At 35.4% G+C, this 16,116-nt stretch overlaps 1 protein-coding gene across 10 annotated transcripts; it reads left to right on the plus strand.

Moving 5' to 3' along the window:
- Positions 1 to 837: 837 nt before the first annotated feature.
- Positions 838 to 15,902, plus strand: LOC124211675 (zinc finger protein 271). 10 transcript variants are annotated; one of them, XM_046610991.2, is made up of 12 exons: positions 838 to 1,148; positions 2,736 to 2,841; positions 3,481 to 3,876; positions 4,673 to 5,304; positions 5,530 to 5,671; positions 5,807 to 6,139; positions 6,246 to 6,490; positions 6,651 to 6,916; positions 9,424 to 9,645; positions 10,787 to 10,870; positions 10,955 to 11,172; positions 11,356 to 15,902. In XM_046610991.2, exons 2-12 carry the CDS (start codon positions 2,791 to 2,793, stop codon positions 11,827 to 11,829), a joined length of 3,063 nt encoding a protein of 1,020 aa, XP_046466947.1. In that variant the 5' UTR covers positions 838 to 1,148; positions 2,736 to 2,790; the 3' UTR covers positions 11,830 to 15,902. The 10 variants fall into 10 exon arrangements, with proteins under 10 accessions (XP_046466947.1, XP_046466950.1, XP_046466946.1 ...); XM_046610994.2 differs by having other exon boundaries at positions 9,424 to 9,561; XM_046610990.2 differs by having other exon boundaries at positions 3,481 to 3,588; positions 3,673 to 3,876; positions 10,787 to 11,172.
- Positions 15,903 to 16,116: the final 214 nt, after the last annotated feature.

Consider the following 16,116-nt stretch of genomic DNA (forward strand, 5'->3'; position numbering starts at 1 on the left):
TAATAAACGATGTTCATTATGGAACTATCCTACTGATACCTAACGTAGTGAATTCATCTGCCGGATTTCAAACCCGAATACGCTTTCTAATCAAACATGAAAATGAAGTTATCAGGTCAACAACTGAAACGGTATATTCGTTTGGCGTATGTATTATCGTGCGTAAAGAAACGATTATTCTAGCACTTTCTGCTTGGACAAAATTGAATTAATTTACTTTTAACTAATTACAATGTATACTGATAAATTTCCTATGCCAACTACAGCTTCTACTTTAGTTTTGTTTCAATTCGTAGAGACTTTGGAATAGCGGCGGGTTACTTGGATCCTCTCCATTCATTCGTATTCCCGCTATAGTTACTGATTTGATTGTCCACGGTGCTAAGAAATCATCGAACATGCAAAAGGCATAGAAAAGATATGCGCTATCGATAGCAATCCTGACATAAATTACTGCGAATAATTTTCAAATGTGTAACGTTGTAAATATCGGTAAGAAATTGATTGAACCCTGTTTCCAAGTAGTGAAAAGATTAGAGTGAGTAACCAGAATTCATTGTACCGGATGTGTGCGGCGGGGTGGATACAGAGAAATACGTCATGATGCGCGCGTCGCAGGAAATTGCGCGCGCATGTCGTTTTCGTGGACGGTTACACCTCGGATATTTGAAGAATGAAATGAAAATGATGGTTAAATCGCAGAAAAATGATTTAGATTCATTATGAATTCTCAATAAATGCAAACCGATCTAGTATCTTGTAGCTTTATACCTATCATTGTATCCCGAATGGGGATAAATTTATCGTCAGGGTTGTGACGAAGCGTGGAAAGCGAGGTCCGCCATGACAGTAGTCGTATTTTCTCTAAACTGCAACAACAATTATTCTTCCGTATATTTTTGTAAAATTATCGAGGTTCCAGGCCCGGTTCATACCCTGTTCGGCACTCATACTGCCCCGGGTTTTTCCTAGTTTCATTTGGTGATATTTGTCGACGCGGTAGTCGCGGTGCGTGGCCATTATCGAAGGATTTGCTTGTGGGTACCTGTGGCGAGGTGAGGTGTTGGAGAGGCGTCCCCCCTCGCGTCGGGACGCACGTCCCCGGCCTCGACGACCGAGATGCCAGCCCCGCCAACAACAGCAAACACGTGAGTGCCTCCTGACAACCCCCCTTAATCCCTTACAACCAGGACATCAATCCTCCCAGCTTCGGGACGGCCGTTTTCATCTACCCGAACATTATACTTACCCTTGGTAAACCTCCATTTTGTTACGTTCACAGTCCCGTTTGGAAATTGACGCGTCATGCGGTCACCCAGAAGATGGGTACATACTTATGTATATCCTGCAATACATGCACGCGCGTACACATACTCGATTGCTCTTATCGTTATTTCAACTCCTTTTCAGGGTATTACGTATTTATCAACACATACTATGTCACACTTTATCCTCTTTATATATCAGATTCTTCCGTTATCCACATTCCATCCAACGGCTGCATCCCTGGTGCAGTTTCTCTTTATGTTTTCTTTTTTTTCTTTCTTATTTTCGCTCTTACTTTTTTTTTGTCACTGTACTCAGTTTCAACGCGGAGTCAAGTTATAACAGTCACGGCTTGTGCATACTCGGACATAACCGAGTTATCGCACTCGTCTTCGTTTACGTTGATTATTTTCTATTCTTTTTTCTTTTTCTCCCTAACTCGCGTTTATACTCTTCTTAGCGTTAAGACTATTTTACCTATACAAATTTTTCTCTCTCTTTTCTGACGTTTGTAAGTTCCAAGTTAGTTTTAGGTCATTTTTTCCTCATAGATTCATTGGCAAATATCAGAGTCAAGCAATAGCCACACATATTGCACAAAGAGATGTATTGTTATCTTGAGAGATCAGATCTTATTAGATACTTAAAAGTTTAACGGGTTGAAGAATCTTTCAAACTTCATTCGAACTACGGTTCAGAAGAACATCAAAATTTTCTCGCTTGATCAATCTCATCATGATAGTGTTTTTTCTCGATTTTTAATAGTGTATCATCTGATTTATTAAAACCAATATACACTAGATTCATTGGATATATTCACATGCAGGGAAAAAATTGTGAGTTTAGAGAGTGTAGTAGTTTTAGTATCGCACAAAAAAAATGCCCCAAGGAGACTCTGCGTCAAATTACCTCTTAGTTATCCGTTTCGTGAACCTTCCATGATCTGACATGAGGCTGAAGTTGCTAACGCTACTGCAACGAAACATTGGGGGAAAAAAATCACCATTTTGCACTTTTGTAGTGACTCTAAAGTGGTTGAGTTGTCAAAATATGAATTTCTTTTGCCTTGTTATAATTTACTGAATTTTAGAATTTCCTAAAATTGCGAAATAATGATTTTTCCGAAATGTAACTCATTACGATAACATTACTAATTTTAACCTCATGATCCGACTTGATATTCCTGTCCCACTCATGTTCACGAAATATCACATTTATTCGTTCCGTCATCTGTTACTTTCGGATTAAGTCCAAGCTTTTTCTTTAAACCTGAGCTTTCTCTCAGCAACTTTCTGATATTAGAATCAGCTGATGAGACTTTGAACTTTTTATTTCTTGAAGTGAGACAATTTATACGAACAATTTTATTGATACGAAACAGTTATAAATTACTCGCATCGTTACGCGGATAATATACGAGTGAAATTTTGTTTATTTTGAGCCGTGTTCATCAATGAATTTTTTTGTAGGTCAAGGAACGATGAGCTACAGATGACGATTGTCAACAATCCTCATTGAACGAAGATGAACGGGGAGCAGCATGCACTGCCAGCGACTACGCAGGGGCAGCAAGAGGTAAGAAAGTATTCTTAGATTTATTACGAGGCTGTATTCCAATTGAAAAATGTGCGACAAAGAAATGTCTTGAGCATAAAATCGCTTCTGCAATATGTTGTAAAGCATTAGATATATCTGGATAAGTATTAGTTTGAAAAAATACAATTCTGCAAAAATCTCGACCGTATCCTGCTGCACCGTGTATAGCTTAGTTGTGAGAATGTGTTGTTATTACTTTCGAAAATGTGTCAACGTTGATAATTTTTTTTTTTTTTGTAATTTATCTTTGTTATCCTTGTGTTAGTGTATTTTAGTATTGCCTGCAAAACATACTATCTATTCATATATTGTACGAGCTCTTGAGGTTGATCGATGCAACTTTCCACTGGAGTTCATCATGGAAAATACGCATCGTATGTATGAAACTCCATTTCTTCTCACACGGAAAGACGGAATTGTCGCCTGCGGCATGCATGTTACAGAACTAAGTGTTACGAACTATTAATTTGGCCTAACGTAAACAGAACTCAAAGTTAGAAGTTAGCGTCTATGGTTGAAAATAGAATAGCACACTGGTATCAGTTGGGAAACAGCCTTGAGGCATGCCTCTGCATGCTAAATTGATGTCGTACAAAATGTTTGAATGTGTATCGGTAGGAAGTAAACGTGGGTCAAAGTGGTCGCCCTTCGTATCCGAGTGGATTGACCACTAGCTCTGGTCTTGGGAACGTAGGAAGTATTCCCCATTCGTCGGCAGATCTGCGCGTAGGTACAGCCGTAGCCTTAGCCTCTTCGGTAGCTAAATATTGGGTCCTGACCAATCTCTTTCCTGGGGCACCGCTTCCTCAGGTTTCGGTATATCACCACGCCCACCATAATTCCTCGCATCGAACTGCTGCTGGAGACACGGCAAATAAAGAACCAGCATCTGCGTTATCTCAAGAAATGGCATTGGCTCAGAACTCTCATCAGCAAGCATCTACTTCGCATCATCATCAGCAAACTTCGGTTAATACCAACAATCAACATAACTCCTTGCACCCAAATGCACAGGTTCGTTTTCTATAAACGACAGACGCAAGTACGCTTACGCAGTAGCTATTAGTATACATATTCATGTATTCTTATTTTTTTTTTTTTTTTTTCCATGTTTAAACATAGTATGCCGCTTGAGTAGAGAGATTAATTTTTTTTTTTTCACCAACTTCCACATTTTCGAAATTTCTCATTTTTCATGTAGAAAAATAATTCTAACTACTTTTTTTTTTTTGTACCAGCCTCTAGTAATCTCATTTTTCTCTTGCCATGGTAACGGTAATTTTATTTTTTTTTTTCCTCTACCTCATTTCAAGACCTATCACCATTTTATTTTTCTACCACAAATAGTATGTCAAGTATTGTTCCCAATAAATAGTACAGACACAAGTCTTATGTGAATTAAGAATAGAATAATTTTCCGTTTCTAAATGAGTAGAAGAATCGCTAATGCTGACACATTGCTGAAGAATGTATGTATGTAAGTCAACACTAATATACCCACTATCAATTTAAACACATTGTGTGTCTAATAACCCTGTATTGTACTTTCTCACGAGTGGCTCAAGTCACAAAGTACGATGTAGTAAATTTTTTTAGCTTTCAATTGAAACGCAATAATGATGAAGCCATCATGTGAAGCGGTATATTATTTATTGTTTATTAGTATCAATTAACTTTGGTGTCATAATCGCTCGTTTGCAGATGATGATTACATACTAGTAACATCAAGTATTGTGCAGCATTATTCATGCAATTCTTATTGTTTTCAATTTCATTCTCAAAGTAAAGATTATTGAATTATTTTCAACAGATTCCAGTATCGCTGCCTGGTCTCAGTTTAGACGGTACCCACATACCCCCAAGTGTCAGCCATTTGCATGCAGCACATGCACAAATGCAGCAACAAATGCAGTCCCAACAGCAATTGCATCAGCAGCAGCAGCAGCAGCAACAACAACAACAACAACAACAACAACAACAACAACAACAACAACAACAACAACAGCAGCAGCAGCAGCAACAGCAACAACAGCAGCAGCAACAGCAGCAACAACAACAACAACAACAGCAATCACATCATCAAATGCAAAATCATCAGACTAGTCAAAATAGTGGGCACAGCCCGCCAAACCAGCCAAGTAATCAGAGGGATGAAAATAAAGTGAAAGATGAAGGTGGAAGTTGTACAACTGAGAGATGCAGTGATAATCAAGTTCACTGTCAGGTTCAGTGCGACCTCCAGTTGCAACCGCAGGCACAGGCCGACATGCAACAGAGTTTAATGCAGCAACAGCAGCAGCAACAACAGCAGCAGCAGCAGCAACAGCAGCAAATTGGGGTTAATATAGGAGGAAATAGTTCTACAGATGGTGGAAATCAGAACAATTCTGACAGTATGAAAACTGAGAAAGAAAAGGAGATGCGTCAGCATAGTATGGCGCAGTAAGTATACGAATGATAACTTTTCTACAACTGATATCCAGAGTGATTAATAAAAAGAAAACTGTTGAAACAATGTGTACACCCAGGTTTGTTGTGTCAGCTACAGCATAGTAGTATTTTTCAAACAAATTCGGAGTACAACAAAAAGTAGAATGAAAAATTTACAACGTCAGTGACGCTGCAATTTGTTTTTCAGGGCCTAGTTTTGATTAATTCTTTATTCAGATTCCAGTTACCTGATCTTAAACCTGGAGGACATATGATGGATGTAAGAACGGCAGATGGTTCAGTTGTCAAAATAAGTGCTGGTAGCGAGCAAGATCTTGCAAAGACACTGGGCGTTGAGATGGTGCAGAACATGTACAAGGTAGGGACATGACGTTATTAAAAGCTATTAGAATAAAAATAAGAATAATACTGTAATTGTGGATTTTCTTCACTAATTTGAGTAAAGTTACTTCCTGCATGCTTACGCATATGATTTATTTCATTCTGATTCTAGGTCAACGTCGAGGATATAAATCAACTTTTGGCATACCATGAAGTTTTTGGTAAACTACAGAGTGAAATAGCTGCCGGAACAACATTGGTGGGCGGTACTGTGCCGACCCAAACAGTAACCACCATACAAAACGGAACTCCAATAGTGCAACAGGTTCAGTTGAATAAATTTGATATAAAAACAAGTGACGGAGAAGCAACCCCGGGACCAAGCGCATCTCCTGTCTCCGTAGGTAGTCATGCCTGCGAAGTATGTGGAAAAATATTTCAGTTTCGTTATCAACTTATTGTACATCGGAGATATCACACGGAGCGCAAGCCTTTTACATGCCAGGTAATTCATTATTCTGTTTTAACAGTGCAAGAGTGGATTAATAATTTATAGTAATACTTTAAAGTTCCTATAAAATTACTAACATAATATTCTGTATTTGTTTCAGGTCTGTGGTAAAGCATTTACCAATGCCAATGACCTCACACGCCATGGTAAATGCCATCTTGGAGGATCTATGTTCACTTGCGCGGTTTGTTTTCACGTGTTTGCTAATGCCCCATCACTGGAACGACATATGAAGAGACATGCTACTGACAAACCTTACAATTGTACCGTTTGCGGAAAAAGTTTCGCCAGGAAGGAACACTTGGACAACCACACTCGATGTCACACAGGCGAAACGCCTTATAGGTGCGTTTATTGTGTATCTTTTCAAGACTGTGATTTATTTTCATTATAATTAATAGTTCTTAAGTTCATTAAAATCAAGTTTAGAAACGCCGACGTTTAAAAGTTGGTTCTCTATTCATTGTATAAAGGAAAATTAACCTCTTATTATATCTATTTCCAGATGTCAGTATTGCGCCAAGACATTCACCAGGAAGGAGCACATGGTTAACCACGTTCGTAAACATACCGGTGAGACACCACATCGATGTGACATATGCAAGAAGAGTTTTACGAGAAAAGAGCATTTTATGAACCACGTTATGTGGCATACAGGGGAAACTCCTCATCACTGCCAAGTCTGTGGAAAGAAGTATACTCGCAAGGAACATCTCGCCAATCACATGCGATCCCACACCAACGATACGCCCTTTCGCTGTGAAATTTGTGGTGAGTAAACAAACAGCCAATGTTTAATAATCACATATCCCTCGGAAAAATCCACTGAAATAAAGATAAATAGTTTAATATTTGTAACAACCTTTTCAATATGCTCAATTATATTTTTTTAAACTTCTGCAAAGTGAGTCCTCAAATCTTTCTACAAAGATTTTTAGTTACTGCAGTGGGTTCATGTCACTGGACTGTGAATAAAATTCTATGTATTCAATCAATTACATGATTTTCGAAGCAGTAACATCGATTTACATATCGCGTAGAATTTTTCATAATTTGTTTTCAGACACTTAAAGTACTATAAACGTGTCGGTTTTACGGAAACAATGTGAAAAATTACCACATTAATCATTCAAACATTGAGCAAAAATCGGGATAAATTGAGTAGGCATAGGCAGTAGGTCGTCTGAAAATCTGATTTCAAAATAAAGGCATTTGAGGATCAAAAATTTATTCTAACTTTTTATCAGCTAACATTTATCCTCTGAAAAGCAAAGAGAAATACTACGAGAACGTAAAACTGCTTGTGATACAAGTCGGAAATTATTTAAATCTGCTTGTTAATCGCTGTACAAACGGTTCAGCGAGTAAGAAGTTTTCGTTGATATTCACAAAATATTCTCGAGTATCATGAGACTATTTTTGGTTTGAAACTGTATCAAAGATGCATAATTCTGTATTATAATCGTTGCAGCATCAGTATTGATGAAACTTTTGGTTCTCTTGTTATGTAGAGTATATTTCGGCAAAGCATCGCTACATGTAGGTGTAAATAAAAAAAAACCTTACCTCAGGTTTTCCATATCGTATAGTAAAGAAAAAGAAAAAATCCAAATGAAGTTATCAAAAGCAGGTGGATATATTACGCATGGCGATAATACACTGAAATAGTGATACAAAGAAAGGGTGAACACAAAGAAAAACGCGGTATTGCGTCACCGTTTATTACGTCGAAAAATCTACGGTCAATTTATCCGAAAAATGAAGCTTTAAGACAAATCTAGATGTAATTTCTTTTTCGTACCAGAATAATGATTAGAAATATATGTATCGCGACAATTGATAATTATTACCGACTCGTATGAGCCTTAATATTTAGATATAGATGTATTTAAATATTTCGCGTTTAGTGCGCATGCTAGGTGAATATGTAGTTAAAGTTATCGGGAAGGTGGCTTATTACAAAACGTAAAAATAATATCCGCGAGAATTGATCGCGCATGGCTTTTACCGCGGCGATAGTCGCGCGCATTTCTTTAGCGCCGCTGACCCTTTATTCCATAACCTTAGGGATCAGTGACTTCAGTACTATAATTCTTACCAGTATATTTATATTTTTTTTACTTCTACATCTATTTCGATTAAATTGGAATGGCATGACTTGTTATTTCGTAAATATCAGCGGTTCGTATTACTCTACCGATTTGTTTTTCCATTATTATACACCATAGAGCAAAGCTCTCAAATATCATTTTACATCAACACATTGAAGAAGAAAAAAATTCGATAACGAATTCCGCTGAGTAATAAAAAGTATTGCTTCTTTCTTTCTTTCTTCTTCTTCTTCTTCTTCTTCTTCTTCTTCTTCTTCTTCTTCTTTTTCTTCTTATTTTTTATTTTTTTTTTTACCTGAGGATTTTACACTTTTTGACTTGATAGTAAATTCTCCATCATCGTTTTATCAAATTCTGCTTCATTCTAAACGCAAAGTTATCCTGGTTAATTATCTACTTTACTTTTTTAATTTTTATTACTCTATCCGAGTAATTATCTTCTTTTTTTTCTTTTTCCATTTTGTTACTTTACAAAAAATTTTCAGGAAAGAATTACATGGGTTAATTTATGTATAATTGTGAAAATATCTTTTCAGTATTAGCAAATCTCTAATGAAATCACAAATAAATCAATTTTAAATTTTGTTTCATTAATTGTTTTGAAATTTCCGTGCATTTTTCAACTTTGTTATTCTTACATTACTAATTAATTGATCTGGTAAAATAATGAAATTCTGAAGCATTCGAACTCGAGTAATTATCAAATTTTTGGTGATATTATTCATTCATTGTCGAATTTTAGTTGAATATTAAATTAAATAAATATTCAATGAAATTTTGTGACTCAGCAAAATTTTTACTGGGATTCTGATAATTTTTCGGGAACAGATCATTGGAAATCGATTAATTAATATTTGTCCCATTTTTTTGCCTTGCAAATTAAATGTCACAAAAAATAATATCACCAATGTTCTTCACCGTAAATGTATGGATATAAGTGATGTATTTATTCAAAGCTGTAATACAGAAAAAAAATTCTCAACAAATATTTGTAGCCACAAAGCTGAAAATTTAACAAACCTGATATTGTGAGAGATGTTTGTATGGAAAAGTTGGAAAAGTTTTAGGGAGTTTTCAAAGCAAAGATAAGTGCAAAGATTAAATTGCCAAAAGTAAATAACTACGGATTTAATTTTATTCTCTATATCTGTTTCAATACGCAACCAGGTAAGTCGTTCACACGGAAGGAGCACTTCACGAACCACATAATGTGGCATACCGGCGAGACACCGCATCGCTGTGATTTCTGCTCAAAGACGTTCACTCGGAAGGAGCATCTCTTGAACCACGTTCGCCAGCACACGGGTGAGTCCCCACACCGATGCGGCTTCTGCTCCAAATCGTTCACCAGAAAGGAACACCTTGTTAATCACATCCGCCAACACACAGGTGAGAGCGGTTGGCAGATGTTCACTTCACGGGCAACTAATTACTATCGTTCGTAATAATGGTTACCCATCGTTACCTTACAGTATTCAGTCAAAATACCTTTCATGCTTCAAATTTTATCTTTCTAACCCTTTTAGCAGTGTATTTTGTAATTCTTGTTGAAGGTTCTTATATCTACAATGGCTTCGATGATTTTTGAGTAGTATTTCAGATATTTTTGCCACAAATCACTGTATTGTTCTTCATTTATTATTGTGGTAATACTTTGTTACGTTCTCTAATAATTGGTGAGAAATTAATGCGGTCGAAATAAGACCTCAAAAGGTAAATTTATTTTTAGCCTCTTGTAGTGAATTGAATCTTTAAATTATTTTTCACAACTAGTAAAAGGGTCAATATTCCATTTCATTCATTCTATGATTCTATGTTATTTGACACACTAATTGAGGGCTGAACTGTTTCTGAATTGAATAAGGGTGATAAAAGAAATGAACTTATTACTTTATATAAGTATAAACCGTTTTGCGATTGGCAATAGTAGAGAGTGGATGCCCGTCAAGTTCTACCAATTGAGCTGTTTTCAAAATATGTGAAAACGTCACTTCAATTCTAGGATTAACTTAGGAATACTTTAAATGCGTTAGTTTTCTGTCTCAATAACTGCTGATAAAAACAATTTGCATTCAAACAGTTTTAAAGGTTGAAATAAATAGACGAATTGTTTCTTCAATCAAAAATGCCATCCCAGTAAGAGGGATATTTTTTCAAATAATGGATCTTTTTATTACTATTTCATTCTGCCATATACACCGCTCTCATGAATTTCTGTTCTTGTCCTTAATCTGACAGTCAATTTTTGACTAGTCAGATTGCTAGCTTCTATCTCTAGAAAAGATCCGATACCTGGTTTAACAGTTTTCTCAAAATATAAAACATTGTCGAATATGAAAATGAATTTGAAATATTTTGTGCTTTTGTTGACAGTGAAAAGTACGTTATATTATCTTGGTTGTAATAATAATGGTGATTGTATAGAATTGAGATTGATAGCTTTTTAGGCTTTCCGAAACCACTAATTTCTTCAGGATATAAGAATACGACTAGACGTGGAGATTATATTCAACCGATTTTATGCTTGCAGGGGAGACGCCATTCCGCTGCCAGTACTGCCCGAAGGCGTTCACACGTAAGGATCACTTGGTTAATCACGTCAGGCAGCACACGGGTGAGTCACCGCACAAGTGCCAGTATTGCACCAAATCGTTCACGCGGAAGGAACATTTGACCAATCACGTGCGTCAACACACAGGCGAATCGCCACACCGATGTCACTTCTGCTCCAAGTCGTTTACTCGAAAGGAGCACCTGACCAATCACGTTCGTATCCATACTGGGGAATCGCCACACAGATGCGAGTTCTGCCAGAGGACCTTTACTAGGAAAGAACATCTTAACAATCATCTTCGCCAACATACAGGCGAATCTTCGCATTGCTGCAACGTATGCTCCAAACCATTCACCAGAAAAGTAAGCCTTTTTCACTCCTCTTTACTTTCTTTTTTCAAACGTCCTTCATTATTTTATCATTTATTGCTGTGTTTTTGTTGTAATTTCAAATTTGTAGAAGTTTAACGAAGTATAACATTTTTAAATATTGAATCACAATCTAACAATGTCTCTTCTTTTCTTTTTTTACTTTATTCCTATTAGGAACACCTTGTGAATCACATGAGATGTCATACTGGCGAACGTCCGTTCGTTTGCACCGAATGCGGCAAAAGTTTCCCTCTTAAAGGAAACCTCTTGTTCCACATGCGATCCCACAACAAAGGTAGCAACGCGGAAAGACCGTTCAGATGCGATCTGTGCCCGAAAGATTTTATGTGCAAAGGACACTTGGTGTCCCATAGACGCTCTCATTCGGACGAAAGACCGCACAGCTGCCCGGATTGTGGAAAAACTTTTGTTGAAAAAGGAAATATGTTAAGGCATCTTAGAAAGCATGCAGCTGAGGGACCGCCGACACAAGTCAGCACACCTTCGGCTATTCCTCAGCCAGGAGTTCTCCCTATTCCTACAGCTGCTGTTTTAGTTGGGCATCCATTGGCTCCACCAGCGCCACCGGTTGTGCCCCAACATACCGTCGTTGTGCCGACACCACCTGGAGTTTTAACGTCGTATTAATGAAATTGCGAACGATTATTAACAGTTTATTACCGCAGTGGATATATGTGACATAAATTAGTGTTAATTAATTATATATACATACAGCATACATACATATATATATATACATAACACAATATTATAAATAGTCGCTTGGCGTGAAATCTTTGACCCCCTATTCTAGTTTTTCTTTTCTGTCAATTCACTGGATTTTTATACTTCGTATTTATCGAACATGTGCATACAAAATTTATTTTGGCACATTGAATATTACTATAAGAAAAGAAATGACTTTAAAGTCGTTACGAAGGCGGCTATAGATGGTGGACGATTTCATGTTCAATGAGTTCATAGTATCAGTGAATGATTGGTACTGAAATTTAATACTTTTAATCTTGAACTGAACAGCTTTTATGATTAATAGAACATCATTCAACTGAAGTTAAGGGAAAATTTTATGATATCTGAATTATTTGAATTGAATCTTCATTTCAAGAATGCGAGCGCTTCGTAATTGACACGCACATTTTAGAACATGTTCAATATCTTTGGAATTATGTATATAAATTTAATCTGTTTGTTGAAAGATGTGCAACTTGACGATTGCGGTATTGATAAAGTAGAAATATTGCAAGATCTCTCACATTTTAATATAAATATAAATTCTATATTCCTCTGAATTGAATAATTTCACCCAAAATACTATAGTACGCGCTTACTACATGTTCTGGAAAAGAAAGTCGTCAAAAAATTACGTGACTGACTAGCCAACTAAACTGTGATAGTTTCTTGTATCGAAAATTAGCAAATTTCTCAAAACTTGTACAGTAATTTTGTGACGAGTCGGCAATAATTGGTCCCCAAATATCTGCGAGCGCTCGCATTTTTTTGCTTTACTAAACACGTTCATCGTACCGTACTACAGTAGAACATCGATTATCTGAATCAATTGGGACCGAGACTACATCGGAAAATCAAAAGCATAACCGAAAAGAAATTTTTATCGCAAGCGATAACATGTACAACACAAATAAATGTTCGCGCTAACAAGGAGCAAATAAAAATTATTGATAGAATAACGTACAAGTGGTCTAACGCTGGAAGATGGAAAACGCACTTGAGCATGTTCGACCACGCGTGGTTCTCGCAAAATCGGAGCTAGTAACAATGTATATTTCTTGCCAAAATGCATTTTTTGAGCCAGCGTTCGGGTAATTGAGTTCTTAGATAAGTTAAGATGTAGTTCAGATAACTGAGATTTGGATAATCATGGTTTTATTGTAGTTATACTCTGTCGAATAGAATTCACAACTGTTAATTGTATCGAATGAATCTAACAAATTCATTTCATTCACGATTCCTGGTTAGAATTCGCGATTGCCGCTACTCTCTTGGTCAGCATAACACTAATAATCGCAAAGATTGCCCCACATTAGTCCGTCATATTGTTGTATTGCCTGCCTTTGAGTAGGTCGCAATGCGACGCATCACTGTGTAGCATCCTCAATGTACACTACATCAACAATTTCAATGTAACATGATCAACGTATAATTATTCCCAAAGAAAATTAAATTGCAGCTAGTGTTTTCAAGTTTATACTAAAACAAAAATACAAAAGACAAAAAAAAAATTTACAGGCAAGTTAGTTTGCAAAAAATACGAAGCGAGTGCAGGGCGGTGGAGGGCAAGTCAAGGCAGGGGGGAAAAAATGAAAGTGAACTGATTTTACTACTTTTGCAGAAAAAAAAAAGAAATGAAAACAAAATAATGGTATATATCACTGTAAATAATGAAAAGAGTTTAACTTTATTTTTATTCTTTGTACTTGGTTTATTTACGCATTAATTTTTCTCTTTTTCGTGAATATGAAGATCTACTACCATTTCGATTTTAACTCGTTTGCAATTTACGTTCTGTTTCATAAATAGTAGATTTACTTTTTTTGGGGTATGATATAATTTAGACTCAGATCTTTAACCTTTAGATGGCTGACCTGCTTCTCTTAGGAGTTAGCAGATAACTCGGAAATTTCACTGCACGTGTTGACTATTTACATACACAAAACATACCTCTAAAAAAATATCGAATTTCAAGGGGAAAATGCCGGCTCTCTAAAGGTTAAAATTGATAGATTATTAAGTAGTTTATTACCATTCTTTTAGTTTTATTACAAATAGGTGGTTGAAATCTGTAAACATCGCGAGAAACCCTTTCGACAGCACAGAGCAACTAGCTGATCTATTGATTATCCAATTTGGTTTTTTTATTTTCGATTTTTGTTTCGTTAATTGAATTCTTTTTGTAATATATCGTGTATACACAAATGTATATTCGTTGGTAGCGTTGCAGAGATCCAGGTAACATATTAACACAAGAGAGAGAGAGACACACGTTATTAAGTGTAAATTTAATCTGTACGGATTTGTTGGATATTCTTGTGTTTCCTATACATATTATATATATGTATGTACTATCTAATACTCGAGATTCTCGAATGAAATTCATGATACCATTTTAACAAGGTTATAAAATGAAAAGAAATTTAAAAAATGTATATTAAATATAATGGTAATTAAGAACCAGCTTCTTCCCGTACATCTCTAGTTTAAGCAAGATAGCAGCTTTCTTGAGTGCAATATGCTTTTTACCCAGCGAAGTATCTAAGCTGCTCACGCAACTAGGTATTACGTTGGCATTTGATACCGTTGTCAATATAAAGTGTTAGAACTTCTTTGTTGAAGCAAAGAAAACAGGTTCACTTTCATCATTGTATAAGTATACATTTGTATAGGTACATATAAATACACCTATATATGTAAATTAATGTATACATATATGCGTTGATATTTAATTACATTGTGAGTTTTGTCGGAAAGTTATATACATGAGGGAAACAGGAACAAAACTGCATTTTTCTCGTGTGCTAAAGAATAGAAGGGTATGGCCATTCATCAATAGAGCTCTTATTATACTAATTTTAGCTATTACCAATTTATTTTAGTATTTGACAAAATAGCACTACTAATAGAGACTGTAAAGTCATGTATTTCGTGTTTAGCGTTTAGGATTTAAAAAGAATGGCAGAAAACGAGATGAAATATATTTAATGCTATTATGCATAGTAAAATGAATTTATATCAACCCAATTCGGTATGGTGTATGGAAAAACACGGAAGGTTTTATTTTCTGTAAGCACAAGGGGAAAAAAAAATTGAGAAAAAGTGCGCGGTATGGTGAATCATGATTTTTAAACACACTTTTAGCACTCTAGATCCACAATAATAATAATAATAATAATAATCATAATAATGAACGCTACTAAATTCCTTCGACTAGTTATATCTATAATGCATTATTATTATCTAAAGTAATAAATGTTTTGAAACAATATTATGCGAATGAGTGGAAGAAGTTATATTACATAGACTATAGACTTTCATTATATTCTCAGAATTATATATATATATATATATAAATAATGATTATATATTATATAAATATGAAAAGTAACGAGGAATAAATAGAGATAATGTTTGTATGAATTAATATTATTATTATTAAATGTTGAAAGGAAAAGAAAAAAGATTAATTATGAATTGGTTTATGCTTTTCATGAAGAGGTTTATGCTAAGGGCTTGTTTCTAGAAGAAAATTCATACGACAGGTAAATTCGAATTTTGATAGACCTCATTTTCCGTGAACCGAAACCAGTCTTCATTGTATGAAAAATAATGCACAAAAATGATATACTATACCATTATTTTATTATTATTATAAAAACTATACCTATATTACTGTATAGTCAGTCAACCGTTCACGATAGCATAAAAGATGATCCGTACTTTAATTCGTTATTATCCTCTTTTATTATATAAAGTAATAAAAAATAAGTATAAATTTCGGTCCACGGCAAAGAACGGTGATGGAAAGGTTTATTAAGAAGTGGTTTATTTTTAGATAGAAAGAAAATATGTATAGAATTTTATTATGCACCATTGTAATATTATGTATCCCAGTTGTGAAACGAAATACACTGGTGTTATGTTAAATGTGAGACAACATGTATTATTTAAAAAAAAATTTATTCTGATGCGGTTGAGTATTTGCAATGATACACTTGATTGTGATATATTTGTATAATTTATCTAAATATCTTATACTTGGGAGGAAAAGTTTTGACTTGTTTACAGTTAAGCTGGTAAAAAAACGAACAACGGTTCAAATTTTTCACGAAATGATGCTTACCGTTGTAATTCGTATTATATTTCACGACAATACACACGATCAGGCTAACTTCAATTGAA

Source organism: Neodiprion pinetum, chromosome 2, assembly GCF_021155775.2.
Source record: "Neodiprion pinetum isolate iyNeoPine1 chromosome 2, iyNeoPine1.2, whole genome shotgun sequence".
Lineage (NCBI taxonomy): Eukaryota > Metazoa > Arthropoda > Insecta > Hymenoptera > Diprionidae > Neodiprion > Neodiprion pinetum.

Excerpts from the sequence above, each read along its gene's own strand:
- LOC124211675 (XM_046610988.2), top strand. The coding sequence starts at position 2,791 with ATGAACGGGGAGCAGCATGCACTGCCAGCGACTACGCAGGGGCAGCAA. Across the intron at positions 9,646-10,786 it reads TCACATCCGCCAACACACAG|GGGAGACGCCATTCCGCTGC; the intron begins GTGAGAGCGGTT and ends TTATGCTTGCAG. Across the intron at positions 11,173-11,355 it reads CCAAACCATTCACCAGAAAA|GAACACCTTGTGAATCACAT; the intron begins GTAAGCCTTTTT and ends TATTCCTATTAG.